At 35.1% G+C, this 19,242-nt stretch overlaps 1 protein-coding gene across 3 annotated transcripts in view; it reads left to right on the top strand.

Moving 5' to 3' along the window:
* The window catches only part of LOC142344809 (protein hu-li tai shao-like), a 66,259-nt gene that overhangs the window by 30,281 nt on the left and 16,736 nt on the right, over nt 1-19,242 (top strand). For 2 of the 3 annotated variants that reach the window (XM_075396780.1, XM_075396781.1), the window contains 7 exons: nt 5,142-5,390; nt 5,753-5,914; nt 10,972-11,073; nt 11,442-11,654; nt 11,999-12,062; nt 17,370-17,417; nt 17,807-17,857. In XM_075396780.1, the coding sequence (XP_075252895.1) occupies nt 5,142-5,390; nt 5,753-5,914; nt 10,972-11,073; nt 11,442-11,654; nt 11,999-12,062; nt 17,370-17,417; nt 17,807-17,857 (889 nt within the window). The remainder of the gene's footprint in view (nt 1-5,141; nt 5,391-5,752; nt 5,915-10,971; nt 11,074-11,441; nt 11,655-11,998; nt 12,063-17,369; nt 17,418-17,806; nt 17,858-19,242) is intronic. The other variant, XM_075396783.1, reaches the window with a different exon arrangement.

Here is a 19,242-nt window from a genome sequence, read left to right on the forward strand (position 1 = left end):
TTCAGTAAAGAAACAAGAAAAACATTGCCTCTAATGATTAATGATTGACCCCAAATCGGGCAGGAGTGTGGCTGATTGTATTACAGCTTTGATCACGAGGTAACTTTGCGACAATGTGACTGAAGTGTTTATGTATATCAGATACAGCAAGCCTCAACGCTCTAATTACGATCGCGTTTATATGATGAAGTGGTCACCGGATTCTGTTTGTTTAATAGCCGCCCTCATCTTCTCAGCCGGCTATTATTGCGCTCGTATTTTTTTTTTACAATTCAAAGAATTTGAATTGTATTGGGGCGCTGTCTTTTTTACGACTCGAAGAGGAGTATTGGAGAAGTCCTTTTTTTTTAATCAATTTTATTGGAGTGAATTTTGAAGCGGGAAATGGAACGCGTGAAAAAATTTGGAGTGATTTGGGCGCTGAACAAAAGTGAAGAGAGGAGCGAAAAGAGAGTGGCTTTTTGTTCATACCGCTGTTTTTGAGAGAGCGAGAAATTGATGTGTGAAAAAATTTTCTCTGAGCGAGCGAAATTTTTTTGTTCACGTGCGGCTTTTAAAAGCAGTTTTTTTTGCAATTTTTCTTGTTTATGAGGTTTGATTATGATATTGTATTGGATTTGGGCTCGTTTTGATACGAATTGAAGGTTTCAAGCAGTTAATTTGAGTTTTATGCAAATTTGGAGGTTTTTGATCAGTTTTGCTGATTTTTTGACGAAATTTAATGTATTTTGGCCTTTTGTTTTGTTTTACTGCTTTAAGTGCAATTTACATAGAAGCTCGTTGCTCAAGGAATATCAGGGATACAAATTGATTACAATTTTTTTGGTATAAAACATTTTTTCTGAAGAAAAATGACATAAAAATTGAGAATTTTTAAGTCACTTTTTTTTTATTTTTTGCTTTTTTTTCGTTTTTTTTCAATCTTAGACAATTTTTTAAGCTTGTTATGACTTGCCCGTTATTTCTCGAGCATTTCATTGCTCTATCTGCTCAAAGTAACTTTATTTGGCTTTATTTTTTCTTTGTTATATTTAAAAAACACCTTACTTTTTCTCGTTTTTTTGTTCAATTTGGTTTTAAATGTCGTTTCTATTCTTCCTCAACCTTTGATAGCATTTGGGGAGTTTTCCAGTGGAAGTCAGTTGTTGTAGCTCTTTTGGATGTCTCTCATTTTGATTGATATTAGTTTTGAGTTGTTTTTGTTAAAGAAAATCGAGTAAATCGGATCGAATTTTGGCCACTTTTTGTCTTTTTTCTAATTTTTTTTTGCCTATTTCTTCCAATTTAATGTTTTTTTCTGCTGGCAACGTTTTCTCAATAAAGAGCGTTTTTGTGTTTGTTGATACTATGAATTTGCACTTGAAGGCTTAGCAGGGCAGTTTTCCTTTAAACAAATTATACAAAATTCTAATTCGTTAAATTTTTCTTAGTCTTTTTTTTGTTTGTTGTTTAACGTTTCTCTGCAAGTACTAGGTGGGCGATTGATCTAGCCAAATATATATAACTAATTGTTTTCTTTGAGTTATGGATGGGAAGCTGCATGTTATCTTTTTGTAGAGAATTTTGTTTGGATTTTTAGAGAATGTTACTTTTTGATTTTGTCCTTTGTCAAGTTTCCAGTTCTCCATTCTTTTCTTTGTGAATTGGCTACACTGTCTGTCGATTGGTAATATGCTGGTGACGCATCTGATCAGTGAGAATAGTCAAATTTTTACTCCGAGTCGTTTCCGGAATTCTTCCGGCTATGTTTTTTTTTTACTTCGTCAAACTTTTTTTCGCTTTACCATTTTGCCGCCTTTTCAACATTTTGCGTGAAATCTTTTTGACTTCTCTAGGCTAGTTTCTCTCTTCTCTCATTCTGCTAAAAGTGATTTTGAACATCAGTTGCTCAGCAAAGCAATTCAAAATGAACAGAGTCAGTATAAAAAATTGAAGTCAGAAATAGAAACGGGATAAACCCATAAAGCCCAATTTTAGATGCCCGCTATTTGAACGTCGTTCCTATAAGTCTTAGTTACCACCTCTAATGCTTATTGGTGTTGATAGTGGCCCCTGTAGCCTCTCTCTAAGAAACAGAAGTATGTTCAACTACGAAATGCCATCAAAATAAATCGGACTTAAAAAATATTTTTGTACAAAAATCTTTTTTTTTTCAATATATTCTATTCGTTCAGTCCCAATCATGCTTATTGGAATCAACGGCGGCTATTTTCCGGCAATCTGCCGGGAATGTTTGTAAATGAGAACCTGCCAAGTAGGCAACCTTTTGCTATTTTATTGTGCTGTCAGTTGAAATTCACTTGATAAAGATGAAAATTTGAAAATTTTTCAATCCAGTTTTTGAAGAAACAACGCTGTGAATGGCAATATAATGCTATTAAAGTAATTGCAATAGTAATGGCTTGTCTGCCCGCAGAGCTCGTGCATTAGTAGAACTGAAAACTTCGTCTACACTAAGTCATAATGTTGATCCCAGTCCGGAGATATAATAGGGGGGTTATCACCAAAAGGTTGATTGATACAAAAGTGGTCAAGCTGATGTCATCGGAACCGTTTGTACCCTGCCCAACTGTTAAAGCATTTTTCTGAAACGATTATTTTAAAACAAGAAGGCGCGGACATTTACATTCGCGCATAATTTTCCGGCCCCGCTTATCCACAATTTTGGCTTAATTGTCTACCAAATGAGGAAGAGATAGAAAACTTCAATTGAAAAATTGTACAAAAATATTTGGTGTAAGCAAAAAAAATTGCTTCCAACTCAAATCACTCAGAAGAGTAAATATTGCAACATCAGTGGGCCAATGAAACGTTTCATTGTTAACACTGCGAGACAAGATACGAGAAACCATTATTTACATCCCAACTCGATGTTTATTTTTAATAGCCGCCCTCATCTTCTCAGCCGGCTATTATAGCGCTCCTATTTTTTTTACAATCCAAGAATTGCATTGTATTGGTGCTCTGTCTTTTTACAATTCAAAGAATTTGAATTGTTTTGGGGCGCTGTCTTTTACGACTCGAAGAGGAGTATTGGAGAAGTCCTTTTTTTAAATCAATTTTATTGGAGTGATTTTTGAAGCGGGAAATGAAACGCATGAAAAAATTTGGAGTGATTTTGGCGCTGAACAAAAGTGAAAAGCGGAGCGAAAAGAGAGTGGTTTTTGTTCATACCGCTGTTTTTAAGAGAGCGAGAAATTGATGTGTGAAAAAATTTTCTCCAAGCGAGCGAAATTTTTTTGTTCACGTGCGGCATTTTAAGCAGTTTTTGTTTTTCATTTATTTTGGTTAAGAGGTTTGGTTAAGATTTTGTTCTAATTTTAGGCTGGTTTCGGCAGTGGTTTGAAGGTTTCTGGAAATTAATATGAATTTTATGATAATTTGGAGGTTTTTAATGTATTTTGCTTATTTTCGGGCTAATTTTTGCTTTTTTGGACGATTATTTTGTTTTACTGGCTCAAATGGGTATTGAAGAAACCACTTCCACTTGAGCAATTTTATGATAACAATTGGTTACAGTTTTGTGGGTAAGAATCAATTTTTTGTTGAGAATTTTGACAAAAAAAATGGCGAAACTTGGAACTATTTTTCTTAATTTTTTGCAGTTTTTCGTTTTTTTCCTGTTTTTAGCTAAGTTTCTTTGCCTATTATGACTTGCATATTGTTTTGCGAGCATCTGGATACCCTATTGCCTATTGGCTGAAGGGAATTTTTCTTTGGATTTATATGTTTTTGAAATATTAAAAAATTTAGTAACTTTTTTCCAGTTTTTCAGTGAAAGTTGTTTTTAAGAGCTTTTTTCATAATTTTAGCCTAAAGTATTCTTTCAGAATTCACATAAGTGGTTTTCGTAAGTACTATTTGTTTTGATGAAGTCATTTTGACAGAAATAGTTTTTTTGGGATCTCAATTAATAACAAAATTTGATCAGATTTTTTATCATATTTTTTTATCATATCATTTTTTTAACAGATTTCATTTTTTTGTTTTACTTTTTTGATTCATGACTTTGTTTCAAGATAATCATAAATTAGTGAAAGCACGTTTTGTTTGATGAGTAGTTGGATGGCGTTTAAATGGATTTTCACTTCGAGTCGTTTCCGGAATTCTTCCGGCTATGTTTTTTTTTAAGATCTGTTCACACATTTTCATGATTTTTGAAGTCAAATTGGAGTAGTGATTTTGGTCACGCCGAAACAGGAAATGGAGCGAAAAAGCGAGTGGTTTTGCGGCGTGAATTTTTTTCGCTCTAATTTTAAAGTAGAGTGCGAAAATGGTGTTTGAACAAAAATTCGGTTTCTCGGTAGTGGTTTTTTGTTCACATGCGGCAATTTCACTCTGATTTTTACTATTTTTTCGATTTTTTGGATCGGATTTTTTTCTAAATGGTTTTCCCGATCCATTCACAGCTCATTCTAGGCCTAGTTTTTTGTTTGAATTAAATTTTCATTTCTCGCTTGTGGTTTTTTGTTCACATGCGGCATTTTGACATTGATTTTTTGTTTTTTTTTCTTACTTTTTGATCTGATTTTTTTAAAAATGGTTTTCTCAATTCACTCATAGATCAATCTAGGTCTAGTTTTTCTGCTTAGTCAATGAAAATTCTTTGAATTGTACGTCAGGACTTGTCCTGCTATGTTTTTTACTTCGTCAAACTTTTTTTCGCTTTACCATTTTGCCGCTTTTTCGACATTTTGCGTGAAATCTTTTTGACTTCTCTAGGCTAGTTTCTCTCTTCTCTCATTCTGCTAAAAGTGAATTTGAACATCAGTTGCTAAGCAAAGCAATTCAAAATGAACAGAGTCGGTATAAAAAATTGAAGTCAGAAATAGAAACGGGATAAACCCATAAAGCCCAATTTTAGATGCCCGCTATTTGAACGTCGTTCCTATAAGTCTTAGTTACCACCTCTAATGCTTATTGGTGTTGATAGTAGCCCCTCTAGCCTCTCTTTAAGAAACAGAAGTATGTTCAACTACGAAATGACATCAAAATAAATCGGACTTAAAAAATATTTTTGTACAAAAATCTTTTTTTTTCAATATTCTATTCGTTCAATCCCAATCATGCTTATTGGAATCAACGGCGGCTATTTTCCGGCAATCTGCCGGGTATGTTTTATGATTCCTCTTTCTCTGTAGATGCAATGTCTGCAAGCAGCGGGGGGTAACGTGGACAACCTCAACCTCATTCCGGAGGAGGCTGCCCAGAAGGCGTTCCAGAGTGCGTGGGCCGGAGAGCAGTTCGAAGAGGGAGGCCGCCAGTGGAAATTCGGAGAGATGCTGTTTGAGATCAAAATGAGGGAGTTCGACAACCAAGGATACAGGAGTGGATATATCTATAAGAACCCTCTCATCAAAGTGCCCAACAAACCCAAGTTTGATGTTGAAGTTAGTAGGACATTCTTCTTCTGATTAATTGCTCTTGAACGAAGTTCATAGCAATTATTGTAAACGTGTGTGTCTTTTTTATGCAAAATTTTTGCTTGACAATTTTGACTTTTCGAGTGACTTTTACGCCCTTGACTTTTTGCGTGATCTAAAATTCTCTCTCAATCACAATTTCAATCAGCTGAACTCAATTGGCGGCAATTTCATACTAAAAGTCAAATGAAAAGTGCGCCGAAACTGGTGCCATTTTTTAAACTTTAAATCTTAATAGTGATATATGTTAACCCCTAATGTGGTTATTTGAAGCCCACTATTGAACTTCTTAGTCCCATATTGGCTCTAACGTTGTAATGTGTTTTCAGACTCCGGCAGCCAGTAGTTCTCTGACTGGCTACTACACTGATGGTGATATCCCTGTGGCAACTCGAAACACTGGCAAGAAGTACATGACAGCCGGCGGCTACCACAGACTGGAGGCCGAAGTACTCTCGGATGGTGATACTCCTGCCGAAACCAAGATCAAGGCAAGTAGCAATGCTCTGTAAATTTTTTTGAGTGTAATCGATAACACCTTTTAGATTTCTTGATAATTGAGCCCTCCATGATTGCTTTGAAGTTGGATAGGCATCAGGATCATTGGCCATGTATCAAAGAAAGAATTAAAATAAACTTAATTACCATGTTGTAATTCAGATGCAGCACCAGTCAATATATTGGTCTTCTTCAATAATCACAAATAGTTATTAATAAATGCTTTCAAACCAAATTGGTACCTCCAAAACTGTTAACTGAGCGTCTATATATTGTTGTGGTTGTGGTAGTGGTTTGAAGGTTTCTGGAAATTAATATGAATTTTATGCTAATTTGGAGGTTTTTCATGTATTTTGCTGATTTTCGGGCTAATTTTTGAGTTTTTTTTTACTATTGTTTTGCTTTACTGGCTCAAATGGGTCTTGAAAAGACCCCTTCTACTTGAGCAAATTTTAGATAACAATTGGTTACAGTTTTGCGGATATGATTTTTTTGTGAAATATGAGAAAAAATGGCGAAAATTGGAACTATTTTTCTTAATTTTCTGCAGTTTTTCGTTTTTATTTCAGTTTTTTAGAGAAATTTTTTTTAGCCTATTATGACTTGCCTGTTGTTTTGCAAGCATCTGGATACCGTATTGGCTGAACGGGTTTTTTCTTTGGATTTATATGCTTTTGTATTATTAATTGCTCTCAAACGAAGTTTGTAGCAATTATATTAGTCCTGTCGGTCTTTTTTTTATGCGATTTTTCGCTAGACCAATTTTTCGTCTGACGCTTTTGACTTTTCGTCCTCAAAAACGGGATAAACAGGTAGCGCCCAGCGAGCATTATGTGCTCTTAGAGCCTTTCAGGTCTGTTTCAGCTCAAACTGTCTTGGAGACTTATACTTACACTTATGGTGTGAGGGGCGGTTCTTAGAGGTTGACACCCCCCCCCCCTTTGTTGACCCCCACCCCCACTATTGGCTCCCCCCCCCACCGCGCTTTTGCCCCCCCCCCCACCCAGTGCTGCCCCCATCAGCCTGCACCCCCCCCCCCCCCCCGTGGCTAGCTACTAACCAAGCCAACCGCTCGCCGGTCGTTTGAGAGCAATTCGCCCGACATTAGTCGGTTATGTTTAAAATATTTATTATCCTTTTCCAGTTTTTTAGTGCTAGTTGTTTTTAAGAGCTTTTTCTTCATAATTCTGCCTCAAGTATTTTTAAAAAATCACACAAGTGGTTTTAGTAAGTACTAATTGTTTTGATGGAGTAATTTTGGCAGAGATAGTTTTCGGGATCTCAATTTATTACAAATTTTTTATTTTGATCAGATTTTTTTAATCATATTTTAACAGATTTGATTTTATTGTTTTTACTTTTTTGTTTTCTGGTTTTGTTTCAGGATAATTGTAAATTAGTGGAGGCATGTTTTATCTGATGAGTAGTTGGATGGCGTTTAAATGGATTTCCACTTCGAGTCGTTTCCGGAATTCTTCCGGCTATGTTTTTTTTATAAGATCTGTTCACACATTTTCTTGAATTTTGAAGTCAAATTGGAGTGGCGATTTTGGTCACGCGGAAACAGTAAGTGGAGCTAAAAAACGAGTGGTTTTGTGGCGTGAAAATTTTTCGCTCTAATTTTGAAGTAGCGTGAATAAACGGCTGAACAAAAATTCGCTAGTGATTTTTTGGTCACATGCGTCAATTTCATTTTGATTTTAACGTTTTTTCGATTTTTTGGATCGGATTTTTTTTAAATGGTTTTCGCAATCCATAGTTTTTTCTAGGCTTAGATTCTAAATTTCCATTTCTCGCTTTTGGTTTTTTGTTCACATGCGTCATTTTGACATTGGTGTTGTTTTTTATTATTTTGTGGAAATGGTTTTCCCAATTCTTTCATAGTCCCTTCTAGGTCTGGTCTTTTGTTTATTCAATGAAAATTCTTTTAATTGTACGACAGAACCTGTCTTGCTATGTTTTTTAATTCGCTTTACCTTTTGATAACGTTTTTCGTTTTACATAAGTCACGACTTTCCTGTTTGACTACTGACTTACCTCACTCACTATTTCAACTGAATGGTTTTTAAATCCATTCACTCAATGAAGTACTCAAGATATTGAATACAGTCAGGGTCAAAAGAGCAAAATCAAAACAGATGGGGATAAACCGATAAAGCCCGGTCATTAAGTCATTGAGAATTAGGTTATCAAAATTCATTAGTGTTTGCTAGCTGACATTGGTATCAAGCTTATTAGCTTTCAGTTTAGGAGCTGAATTAGGTATATTTTAAGAATCCAACCGAAACTGCACGTCGAATTAGAACACTTTTTGACACTGAAAAAATATAAAAAATTTTGGTCAATTTATCTCTTTTTTTTTCTGTTTCAATCCCGATGTTCATCAAGCGCGTCAAAGGCGGCTATTTTTTGGCACTCTGTCGGGTGTTTGCATATTAGTTTAAAAGTCAGGAGAAAACAATGTTTGAGCAGAAATTTTTGTCCTCAACTCTTGGGTGTTTTTTAATTGCAGCCATTTCCCGCCTGCTGCTATTGTTTCCGCGATCTTTTTTATCATACTTTAAAATAGTATGCAGTATCCGTCCCTAATCATTGCGACGTCTAGTTTATTTTTTGGTTAATAAAAATTAGATTTGAAGTTCAGGACTCTTGTTATGTTTTTTCGTAGTCTGACGCTTTTTCTTTTTTTTTACGACTCGAAGAGGAGTAATGGTTTTCTTTTGTCATGGCATCCATGGAGTTTTCTGTTGAACTTAGTTTTTTAAGTGGTTTAGGTTGTCTTTCTATTCGATTGATTTGTATTTTGGGTTCTGTTTGTTGAAGAAAATGGATAATTTTAAGCACATTTGGCCTATTTTCGTTTTTTAAGTTTTGCCTATTTTTTTCCCCCGAATTTAAGCTTTTCTATTAGCTTTTGTTATTATTTAAACTGACCTATTTCATAGGTATTAGGGTGTATTGTTAGCAAGAGGTTCTTACAGAATAAATAAATAGGAAATTTTTAAATTCTATCGGGTTTTGGTTGGGTTGTTTGTCGATCTAGCTTTGGGTTGTTTATCTATCGAACAGCAGAATGGTTTAAAGGTTTGTATTGTTTTGGGTTGTTTATCGATAGAACTAGCTTTGGGTTGATTATCGATCGGGTTTGGGTTGTTTATCGATCGAACAGCAGAATGGTTTAAAGGTTTGTATTGTTTTGGGTTGTTTATCGATAGAACTAGCTTTGGGTTGATTATCGATCGGGTTTGGGTTGTTTTTCGATCGAACAGCAGAATGCTTTAAAGGTTCTCCGACAAATTGTTGTGAGGTAGCTTCTTAACTTTTTGTAGCGATTTCGTATCAATCCTTTCCTCGGTTTTGCTCTGAAGGTACCGGCGTGTTGGTTGTTTTTCTCAGATGGAAGTCATTATTGAATCACGGCTATCTGTATCGCAAGCTGTTTTGCCAATAGTGGTTTCGGAGTCGCAAGTTTTGAAAAAATGTTATCGGATTTTTTCTGTTACAAAGTTTGTCTTCATTCTTGTTTTTAATGTTCCTCAGTTAATTTTTTGAAAGGATTGGTTAATTGTTGAATATGCTCATTTCATTTATTGAGGGGATAGCTGGGTCCTTAGTGAATGTCTGCTTCGAGTCGGTTCCGGAGTCTTCCGGCTATGTTTTTTGAATTTACCAATAACAGCTGAAGAGGTAATGTTAGTTAATGACTTTTCACTCATTAACGGTGTTTGCACGCATGACTTTATTTGTAATTTTCTATCCCAAGAGTATTTTTTGCCATTCGATCATTTATTATATGGCCTCACTTAATAAAGTAATGGCATTTTAAACTTTAAATTAGATTTCATTTATTTTTAGGTCAAAGAAACACATTTTTGTAATGAAGGCCGCCATTGATTAAGATTTTCCATTTCTAGTTTATTTTTGTGAAATTCATCAAAATTTTTTCAAGTTTTCCTAGTCGGCCTTTTTCTCTATTAGCTTTTGTTATTATTTAAACTGACCTATTTCATAGGTATTAGGGTGTATTGTTAGCAAGAGTTTCTTACGGAATAAATAAATAGGAAATTTTTAAATTCTATCGGGTTTTGGTTGGGTTGTTTGTCGATCTAGCTTTGGGTTGTTTATCTATCGAACAGCAGAATGGTTTAAAGGTTTGTAATGTTTTGGGTTGTTTATCGATAGAACTAGCTTTGGGTTGATTATCGATCGGGTTTGGGTTGTTTTTCGATCGAACAGCAGAATGCTTTAAAGGTTCTCCGACAAATTGTTGTGAGGTAGCTTCTTAACTTTTTGTAGCGATTTCGTATCAATCCTTTCCTCGGTTTTGCTCTGAAGGTACCGGCGTGTTGGTTGTTTTTCTCAGATGGAAGTCATTATTGAATCACGGCTATCTGTATCGCAAGCTGTTTTGCCAATAGTGGTTTCGGAGTCGCAAGTTTTGAAAAATTGTTATCGGATTTTTTCCGGTTACAAAGAAATTTTTCGAAAGGATTGGTTAATTGTTTAATATGCTCATTTCATTTATTGAGGGGATAGCTGGGTCCTTAGTGAATGTCTGCTTCGAGTCGGTTCCGGAGTCTTCCGGCTATGTTTTTTGAATTTACCAATAACAGCTGAAGAGGTAATGTTAGTTAATGACTCTTCACTCATTAACGGTGTTTGCACGCATGACTTTATTTAAAATTTTCTATCCCAAGAGTATTTTTTTGCCATTCGATCATTTATTATATGGCCTCACTTAATAAAGTAATAGCATTTTAAACTTTAAATTCGATTGCATTCATTTTTAGGTCAAAGAAACACATTTTTGTAATGAAGGCCGCCATTGATTAAGATTTTCCATTTCTAGTTTATTTTTGTGAAAGTCATCAAAATTTTTTCAAGTTTTCCTAGTCGGCCTTTTTCTCCAGTATTTTTGCTTCCGTCTGAGTTCATGCTTGACTGTTTTTATGGTGCTTAGTTTGAGCTCTCAATGAATTGTACTACTTAGTTGTAGTAAGTTCAATTTGGTGCATTGAGCAGCAAAGACTAAATGTTATTTGGTTTTCAGTGGGTGAGGAAAGAAGACGGAGACGCTAGTGTTAAGGTTGGAGTGCATGACTTCGCACCCACCATCACCAGCAAACAAGAGATGAAGAATAAAATCAGCACTGTAAGTCAACAGAATAATTTAAGTTCACTATAGAAATGAATTTTTATTGAATTAGGCTGTTTCTATATATTTCAATTACCTCTTCTCTATTCAATACAAATAGTTTGTACATTAATACCTCCTTCAAAAAATAGAATCCTTTTTGTTGTTGGTGATCAAGCTGAATAGTTTTGACTGTTCGGGATGTTCTGGAGATAAGTTTAAAAAGTAAGTTTGACGTCGAGAACAAATTCAGAATTAGTTTCAGAAATTTAAACTTTCTCGATAATTGCGAATGTCATGTTTGTGATTTAAATTTTTTCAATCCTTTAATCAAACGTAGTGTTGAGGTGAGGATCTTTAGTTGGTCTCATTGTGGATTGTTGTAGATGAAAGACGACCGTGACCTGAACAAGTCTAATTCTGGGCACACTTCTCGAATCCTGGATGGACTGGCTGACACAGATAGAAAGACATACAGTGAGTTGCAAGGCAGCAACCCAGGAGCAGTGGCCGCATTCTCAAAGGGAATCATCCAGAGGGAACACCAGAAGGAAGCCGTCATTCTCACAGACTACACTGCACAGAACCCTTTCGATCAGGTACCCAGATCATGCTCAATCACAAGAACAATAAATCACGCTCACGCAACATACACATTCACATATGAACCGCAAGTGGCATAAGTTGTCGGCGAAGAAATAGATGCCATGAAATTAGGAAATGAACATATTGTTTTGTGAGTTAAACTATAAAATATTTGATGCCGTATTTCGCCCTGATTGATCAAATGCCTGTGTGTATGCAAATGCAGCAGAAACTGCGTTTCAAAATATGGATATTGAGATAGTCCGATATATAAACAGGCATCCATAGAGAGTGTAATCTTAAGTGTGATATTTCAATTGATTAATATCCTCGTTCACGGCTGTCTGTGCGTGTTAAGGTGACTGACGATGAATTGAACCAATACCAGAAGAGGTCTGACAGAATTGCACAAGGACTACCAGGTAAGCCGCTGCTCCTCATCTTTTGTAACGAAACATCATTGTTATATATGAGCAACAATTGTGAGATTTTGCTTTGCTTGATGTAAATCTATTGCACCTCAATATTTATCTGCTGGTCTGTCAGATGGCTTATATAGGCTACCGTTTTTTTTACGAATCGAAGATAAAAATTGAAGCCGTGTCTTTAAGTTTGGAAGAGGAGTATTGAAGGCAAATCTTCTCAAGACTCGAAGAGTCTTTATAATGGTGGGATTTTTTCAATCAGTTCATCAAATACTGAAACAGGAAGCTGTGAAATAACTGCTTCGATGAACAAATTCGAGGAGTTGCATTCCCCTTGTTAATAGCCGCCCTCATCTTCTCAGCCGGCTATTATAGCGCTCCTATTTTTTTACAATTCAAAGAATTTGAATTGTATTGGGGCGCTGTCTTTTTCGTTCACACATTTTCATGATTTTTGAAGTCAAATTGGAGTAGTGATTTTGGTCACGCCGAAACAGGAAATGGAGCGAAAAAGCGAGTGGTTTTGCGGCGTGAAATTTTTTCGCTCTAATTTTAAAGTAGAGTGAGAATACGGTCTTTGAACAAAAATTCGCTTTATCGGTAGCGGCTTTTTGTTCACATGCGGCAATTTCACTTTGATTTTTACTGTTTTTTTCGATTTTTTGGATCGGATTTTTTTCTAAATGGTTTTTCCAAACCATTCATAGTCCGTTCTAGTTTTTGTGTTTAATCAAGGAAAATTCTTTGAATTGTACGTCAGGACTTGTCCTGCTATGTTTTTTTACTTCGTCGAATAAAAAAATGTTTCGCTTTACCTCATTTTGCCGCCTTTTCAACATTTTGCGTGAAATCTTTTTTGACTTCTCTAAGCTAGTTTCTCTCTTCTCTCATTCTGCTAAAAGTGATTTTGAACATCAGTTGCTCAGCAAAGCAATTCAAAATGAACAGAGTCAGTATAAAAATTGAAGTCAGAAATAGAAAAGGGATAAACCCATAAAGCCCAATTTTAGACGCCCGCTATTTGAACGTCGGTCCTATAAGTATTAGGTACCTCTCTCTAATGCTTATTGTTATTGATAGTAGCCCCTGTAGCCTCTCTCTAAAAAACAGAAGTATGTTCAACTACTTAGAAAAATGTTTTTGTACAAAAATTTTTCTTTTCAATATCTTCTGTTATTTCAATCCCAATCATGCTTATTGGAATCAACGGGGGCTATTTTCCGACAATCTGCCGGGTATGTTTAGAAAAGGGTGAGAAATGTAGGGTGAGAAAAGTGTTTCCCTAAGCAAGCTTTTCATTATTTTAACCTTAACTTTTTGGCAAATTCTTTTTCGTGGTAATGATATTTAGTTGTTCAGACCCACTTTAGTGGGGGAGAAACTATATACTCAACTTGTTTTTTGCTCAGTGTCAATTTTCGCCGATCCATACATTCATTGTACAGAACTGTGAGTAGTATCATCAGAAAGCTTATCAAGCGTAGAATTTCAAGAGTTTTTTATTTAGTTTTTTCCGAGGAGTTACGGAGGCTTAAAATGTGAGCGTGGGCTTAACTTCCGTTATTTTGTTCACATTTTTCGTAATTTTTGATTATTTTTAAATCAACTTCTGCTAAAATCTGATAACATTATTAACAACAGTCTCATTGGTTATACGTTTAAAGATAGAAGAGAGTTGGTGAACAGTTTGAACCAACTGTTTTGGACAAGTTTTCAGCTCAATTTTTAAAATTCTGCATTTCCTTTCAAAAAAAGTGGCATCAGATATGCCTGTTTGTTCCACTTTGTCCAGTTTGACTGGTGGTCCAGACATGAAAACAGCTAGCACAGCACAATCTTCCTTTATTGAGATATGGGCTAGTTGTACCTGAGGTTCTTAAGAAAGTTTTCTGGAGATAACATTTTTGCGGTCTTTCGCTAATTTAAACTGTTTTTTGTTTATTATATTATTCTTTTTTGTTAAAAAAAGTAGTTTATTGTTTTTATATTAAGATTTTCGTCTGACAAAAAGCCATTGCGCACTTTTGAGAACACATAAGGCTTTTGACAGCCGCGGAGCGGTAGCAATAGTTGATCTTTTGCAAAGTAAAAGGGTTCTGATTGTAATTTGGGTCTGTCAATGTTGAAATATTTTTTGCAATTTTTTTGTTCGCAAATTAAAGTCTTTTCATTCAAAGGTTCAAATAATTGGAGGTCACTTTTTAATCCCATAATGTCCAACGAAACAATGTTGTGTTATTTGAGTGAAGCTTGGGACAAATTGTTTTTTCGGCTTTTTATGGCTCAGGCAAATTGTTTTCGTAAATTAATACTTTATTCTTGTTTTACCATCATTTGATTTTTTTTGCTTTCCTATCATTGATTCTATATAATAAAATGTCTAATTTGGTACCGAAGAAGCTATTAAAAACTATCTAATGCTTTCATTTGATACGTAATGTTTTTTTGGTAATTTAACTCAATAAAGATCCGAAGTTGATTTTTTTTTCGGTATAATGACTTACTGGTCAAAATGCCTATTTCTGTAAAATTTTGAAACGTTTTTTTATAATAGAAAAGAAGCAAAAGCTGTACAGTTTTGGTCTATTCGTGGAATTTTATAGTTAAACTAATCGGATTGTAATCGGTCTCTATTTTTATTTGAAATACTTTAGCCTTTTTGTGTCTTTTATTAGTTACAGACCAGAATGATTCCAATTTTTTGTCGACGTGTGGCGGGTGCATTTAAGTGCAGAGGGAGGAAAATGACATCTAATAACTTCAGCGCAATTCGCATGGTTTCAAGCTTCAACACCATTTCCATAAATTTCTCATGAAAATTTGAGTTCTGCCTGTAATTTGTGATAATGTGTAGTCTTTTGACTGAGTCCTGCTAATGAAATGCACAATTGGCTTCCTAAGTAGTTACAGGTAAAACCGTTTACCATTTTTAAACTGAAGGCTTACGTTTGATATGGCTTACGCTTTCAAAAAAGGCTGTTTTTTGGAGATTTGCCAATTTTTGTCTTATTTCTGCAACTTTTCATCGTAGTCTCAGCAAAGAAAGAGGTCGCATTTTTTTCGCGTCAACTATAATGCAGTTTTTTTGCAGTTTCATTATTTGATTAAAGATTTTTTGGTGTTGGAGTTTTCATAAGTTTATTATCAAATTTATTATTCATTACCTTTTGCTGTGTTATCCGATCATCACATTAATGGCACATCATCTTATTAATGACAATTCGCTTAACACATTAATGGCGTTGAAATGAGGTGCATTTGATTCTTTTCAATGTTTTTAGTGAATAGATTTTGATCTTATAGGCTTCGACGCTGTGTCCTTGCAAAATTGAAGTGACTTTCTGATTTTTGCATTTCGCTTTTTGTAATAGTATGGTATTTTGAATAATGACTGTTCTCAATGGTTTTCTATTAAGGTATAAACAAAGCCAATGAATTATTTCAGTTGATAGTTGATTACTTTCATAACTTAGAATTTAATTGTCTTCAAAAAGTGTAAACTTATTTTCTAACTTCGCCCCTTTGTTTTTCTGACTACTTGTTAATTATTCTCAAAAAATATTCTCAACAGTCCCATAGCTTTTCTAGTGAAATGCAAGTCCTTTGGTTTAGTTTTATTTTTTATCTTGTGCTGTTTTGACTTTCATTATGTTTTTTTGAGAAAAAATATGTAGTCATTGAGTTTTGGTAGCATGAAATGCTAAATATTTTTATTTCATTTTGTTGTTTGTCTTGTTATTGGCAGGTTTTATCGTCCCTCTAATGAGTTATTGTTTCATTTGTGCAGTGGTTAGAGCTTTAATTAATTTTAATGGATACATCAATTTTTTTCAAACAATGATTTTTCGAAAGTTTTCATTGTCCTCCTCATTTGGTGGACAATTAAATCAAAAACCTGGTTGACTGGGTTCGGATTTTTATGTGAAAAGGCAAATTAGGGAGCCTCCTTGTTCACTTAAAATTTTGAAGTAATCATTCGACTTTTCAGAATTTTTTAGTGGCTTTAGCTTCTTAGAGAATTTTTCAGCACTTATGTTGTTAATCGCGAAACGATGTCGAGGCAAAACGATTATTGGTCTGATCTGGTTTTTACAAGATTTATAGCAATTACATCAATTTCGTGCTCCTGACCAATTTTTTGTTTGACCTTTCTGGCTTGTAGTCCTCAAAAACGGGATAAACAGGTAGCGACGTGATTGTTCTTAATCTTAAAAGTTAAGACCCCCTTAGTCAATCCCCTCCCCCTATCTTCAATCGCCTCTCTTCCCCAGCTCTCCTCCGTCGGGCGATTTGGACTCCCCTCTCTTCCAGTCATCCCAAACCTACTCCCTCCGCGTGCCCCCCACCTTCCGCTCAGTCCCACTCTAAGCCCCTAAGCCGCTGCTGGCTGGCTACTACTGAAGCCAGCTGCTCGGTGGTTGTTTGAGAGCAATTAGCCCGACGTTATTCGTTTATGTTATTAATGGCCGCCGTCAGCTTCTCAACGGCTATTATTTAGGCGCTCTCCTTTTTAAATTTGCTTTACATTTTGATCCCGTATTCCTTTTTACATTACATAAGTCAAGATTTTCACGCTTGACTTCTGACTTACCTCACTCACTGGTTCAACTAAATTGATTTTAAATTCTTTCTCGCATTGAATTACGCAATGTAGTGAATGCGGTCGAAATCAAAAGACTAAAATCAAAAGAAACGGGATAAACCGATAAAGCCCGGTCATTAAGTCATAGTGCATTAGGTTATCAAAGTTTATTAGAGCGACTGCTAGCTGACATTAGTATTAATCTTATTAGCTTTCAGTTTAAAGGCTGAATTAAGTATAGTTTAAGAATCTAACTGAAACTGCACCCCAAATTAGAACACTTTTTGACACTGAAAAAAAAAACAAAAAAAAATCGGTTAATTTCTCGTATTTTTTTTCTGTTTCAATCTCAATGTGCATCAAGCGCGTCAACGGCGTCTATTTTCCGGCAATTTGTTGACTATGTTTTGAAATAGCTCTTTTCATTTTTTTTGTGGAAAGAAGATTGCAGTTTTTGCCTTTGGTCAGCAATCTCAACATGCAGCACCAGAGTTTTTTTCAAATAAACAACCGAGCATCTGCTCATTTTTTGGCAGAATCAAACTTTGTGCGAGCGCACATTACCCTCTCTCCTCTTTTTCTTCTTGATAAAGCTGTACCAATATCAAAGACTGTCATTTTTTAATTGCTTTAAGTTGATAGTTTAATAGCTGAATTCGGAGAAAAAAAATTCCCTGTATATGTATTGGCATCCGGAAGGTAACTTCGAGACTTTGTTTCAGCCGAGGAACCTGCAGCACCAGTCCCTGCCCCTGAACCGCAACAATCAAGTGAGTAGAATGAAACTTATAATTCATCAGTACAATAGCAGTACAAAACAGTCCTAAAATGTGTTGGAAAAAAGTACCTTTCTCGGTAGATGATTGTGTAAATTCTTAGATCAAACCAACCACCTTACCCTCGAATTTGGTAACAGAGCAATTGATTGCCCACCTGCCTGGATCAGACCAGATATTTTACCAAATTCTGGATTTTCTGCAAGAAACGACCCAATTATTATAAATTAATTTTGAGCACCTTAAAATTTGGAACTTAGACTCTTAGCGCACGGTGGATTGCCGTTTTTTCTGGAATGAGAACCTCATATATGAGGTACCTCCATCAATATAACGTCAAATTGGGGTTAAACATTTGTTTGATGGGTTGTACTAAATTGTAGGGAGAAATTACCAGCTTCAACAAGCGTACCAACAAAGATACAGCTATGGGGGTTTGTCGATTCTATAATAACTAACCTATATCTATCTCTCTGTCGTTAATGTTTTGAGCCTCCTCTTTTGCATTATTGTAACCGATTTGATATTTTCTGTCATCTCTACAGCAGGTAAGCTGCAACCAGTAGTTAACTAAATTATGCATCCGTGCATATGCTTTGTAATAATAGAGCATTTTAAAAAGCGACCGTTAAGTTGATTAATTGCTCCGAAACCAAATTTCTGATAATTGTGGTCATGTCTATCTATTTTAACCAACAACTTCGCATAACTGGAATTGAACTCTTTGGTTCTTAAATTATACTTGAATATTCTCACACTCCTAACTTAAATCCTGTCAAACACTGTAATTGCAGCCTAATTGCCCGTAATTGTTACTCACTGGGCTGTTTTGTAGTTGATGAAATATTGATGTTTCTAAAGAAACAAGGCGGCTCGTTAATGTGCGTTCGCACATGATGTTCCGAACCGAGCTCATCTACATTTTTGACTAAAATGTCAACCAAATCAAGAGATAACAAAAATAGATGTTTGAGTTTAAAACAATCGTTACACATTCTATCTACTAATTGAATTACTAATGCCATGCTTCATTACAGCACCAACGTGACCTGACATTGAAGAGACTAGAAAAAAAATAGCACCAACAAAATTTTGGCGGCAAAAAATGAATATCTAAATTTAAAAGCACCTGGTAACAACGTCAAAATGCAGTCAGATAAAACCTTAACTACACAAGTTTACCTTTTACTAACTATACAGCAGATGAAAAGTTTTCTTAACGAGACTAGGTAACAAGCCGACAAAAAGAACGAACAGTGAGGCGAAACTTAAAAATTAATCAACATTTTTTGCACCAAGAAAATTCAAAAATCTTAAAAAACATTGGTTTTTAATAAAAAAATCCTTGATAAATTACTAAAAAGTCATTACAAAACCAAAAGCACCCGTCTGTGGTCAGACTATGCCATAAAAACAAACTAAAGAGAAACTCAAAAAATTACAAACGATTTGCGAAAACACAAACCTTTGCTACCATTAAAATCAATACCTATCATCTGAATATGTATTTTTAATTCAGTTGTTATTTCTGCTATTTCAGTTGAAGGATTTATACTGAAAGATTAAATAAGTTTACTTGGGCCACATTTAAAAACCATTGGGATCTGTTATTACGCGATTGTTCTGAAGGAAGAGAAAAAGAAACGCAAAAAATGGCCATTCAATAAACGTTCAGAAAAACGAAACAACAGTGGCACATAATATCAATATATATGTTATTTCTTGAAATACACGAAATTCGATGGGACATCTGATTGATGAATAGAAGTTAAATTTGACGAAAGGAACCTATTCGCTATATACTGAATGTTTCGAGCAA

This window comes from Convolutriloba macropyga, chromosome 8 (assembly GCF_964194025.1).
Source record: "Convolutriloba macropyga chromosome 8, txConMacr16.3, whole genome shotgun sequence".
In the NCBI taxonomy this organism is placed as follows: domain Eukaryota; kingdom Metazoa; phylum Xenacoelomorpha; order Acoela; family Convolutidae; genus Convolutriloba; species Convolutriloba macropyga.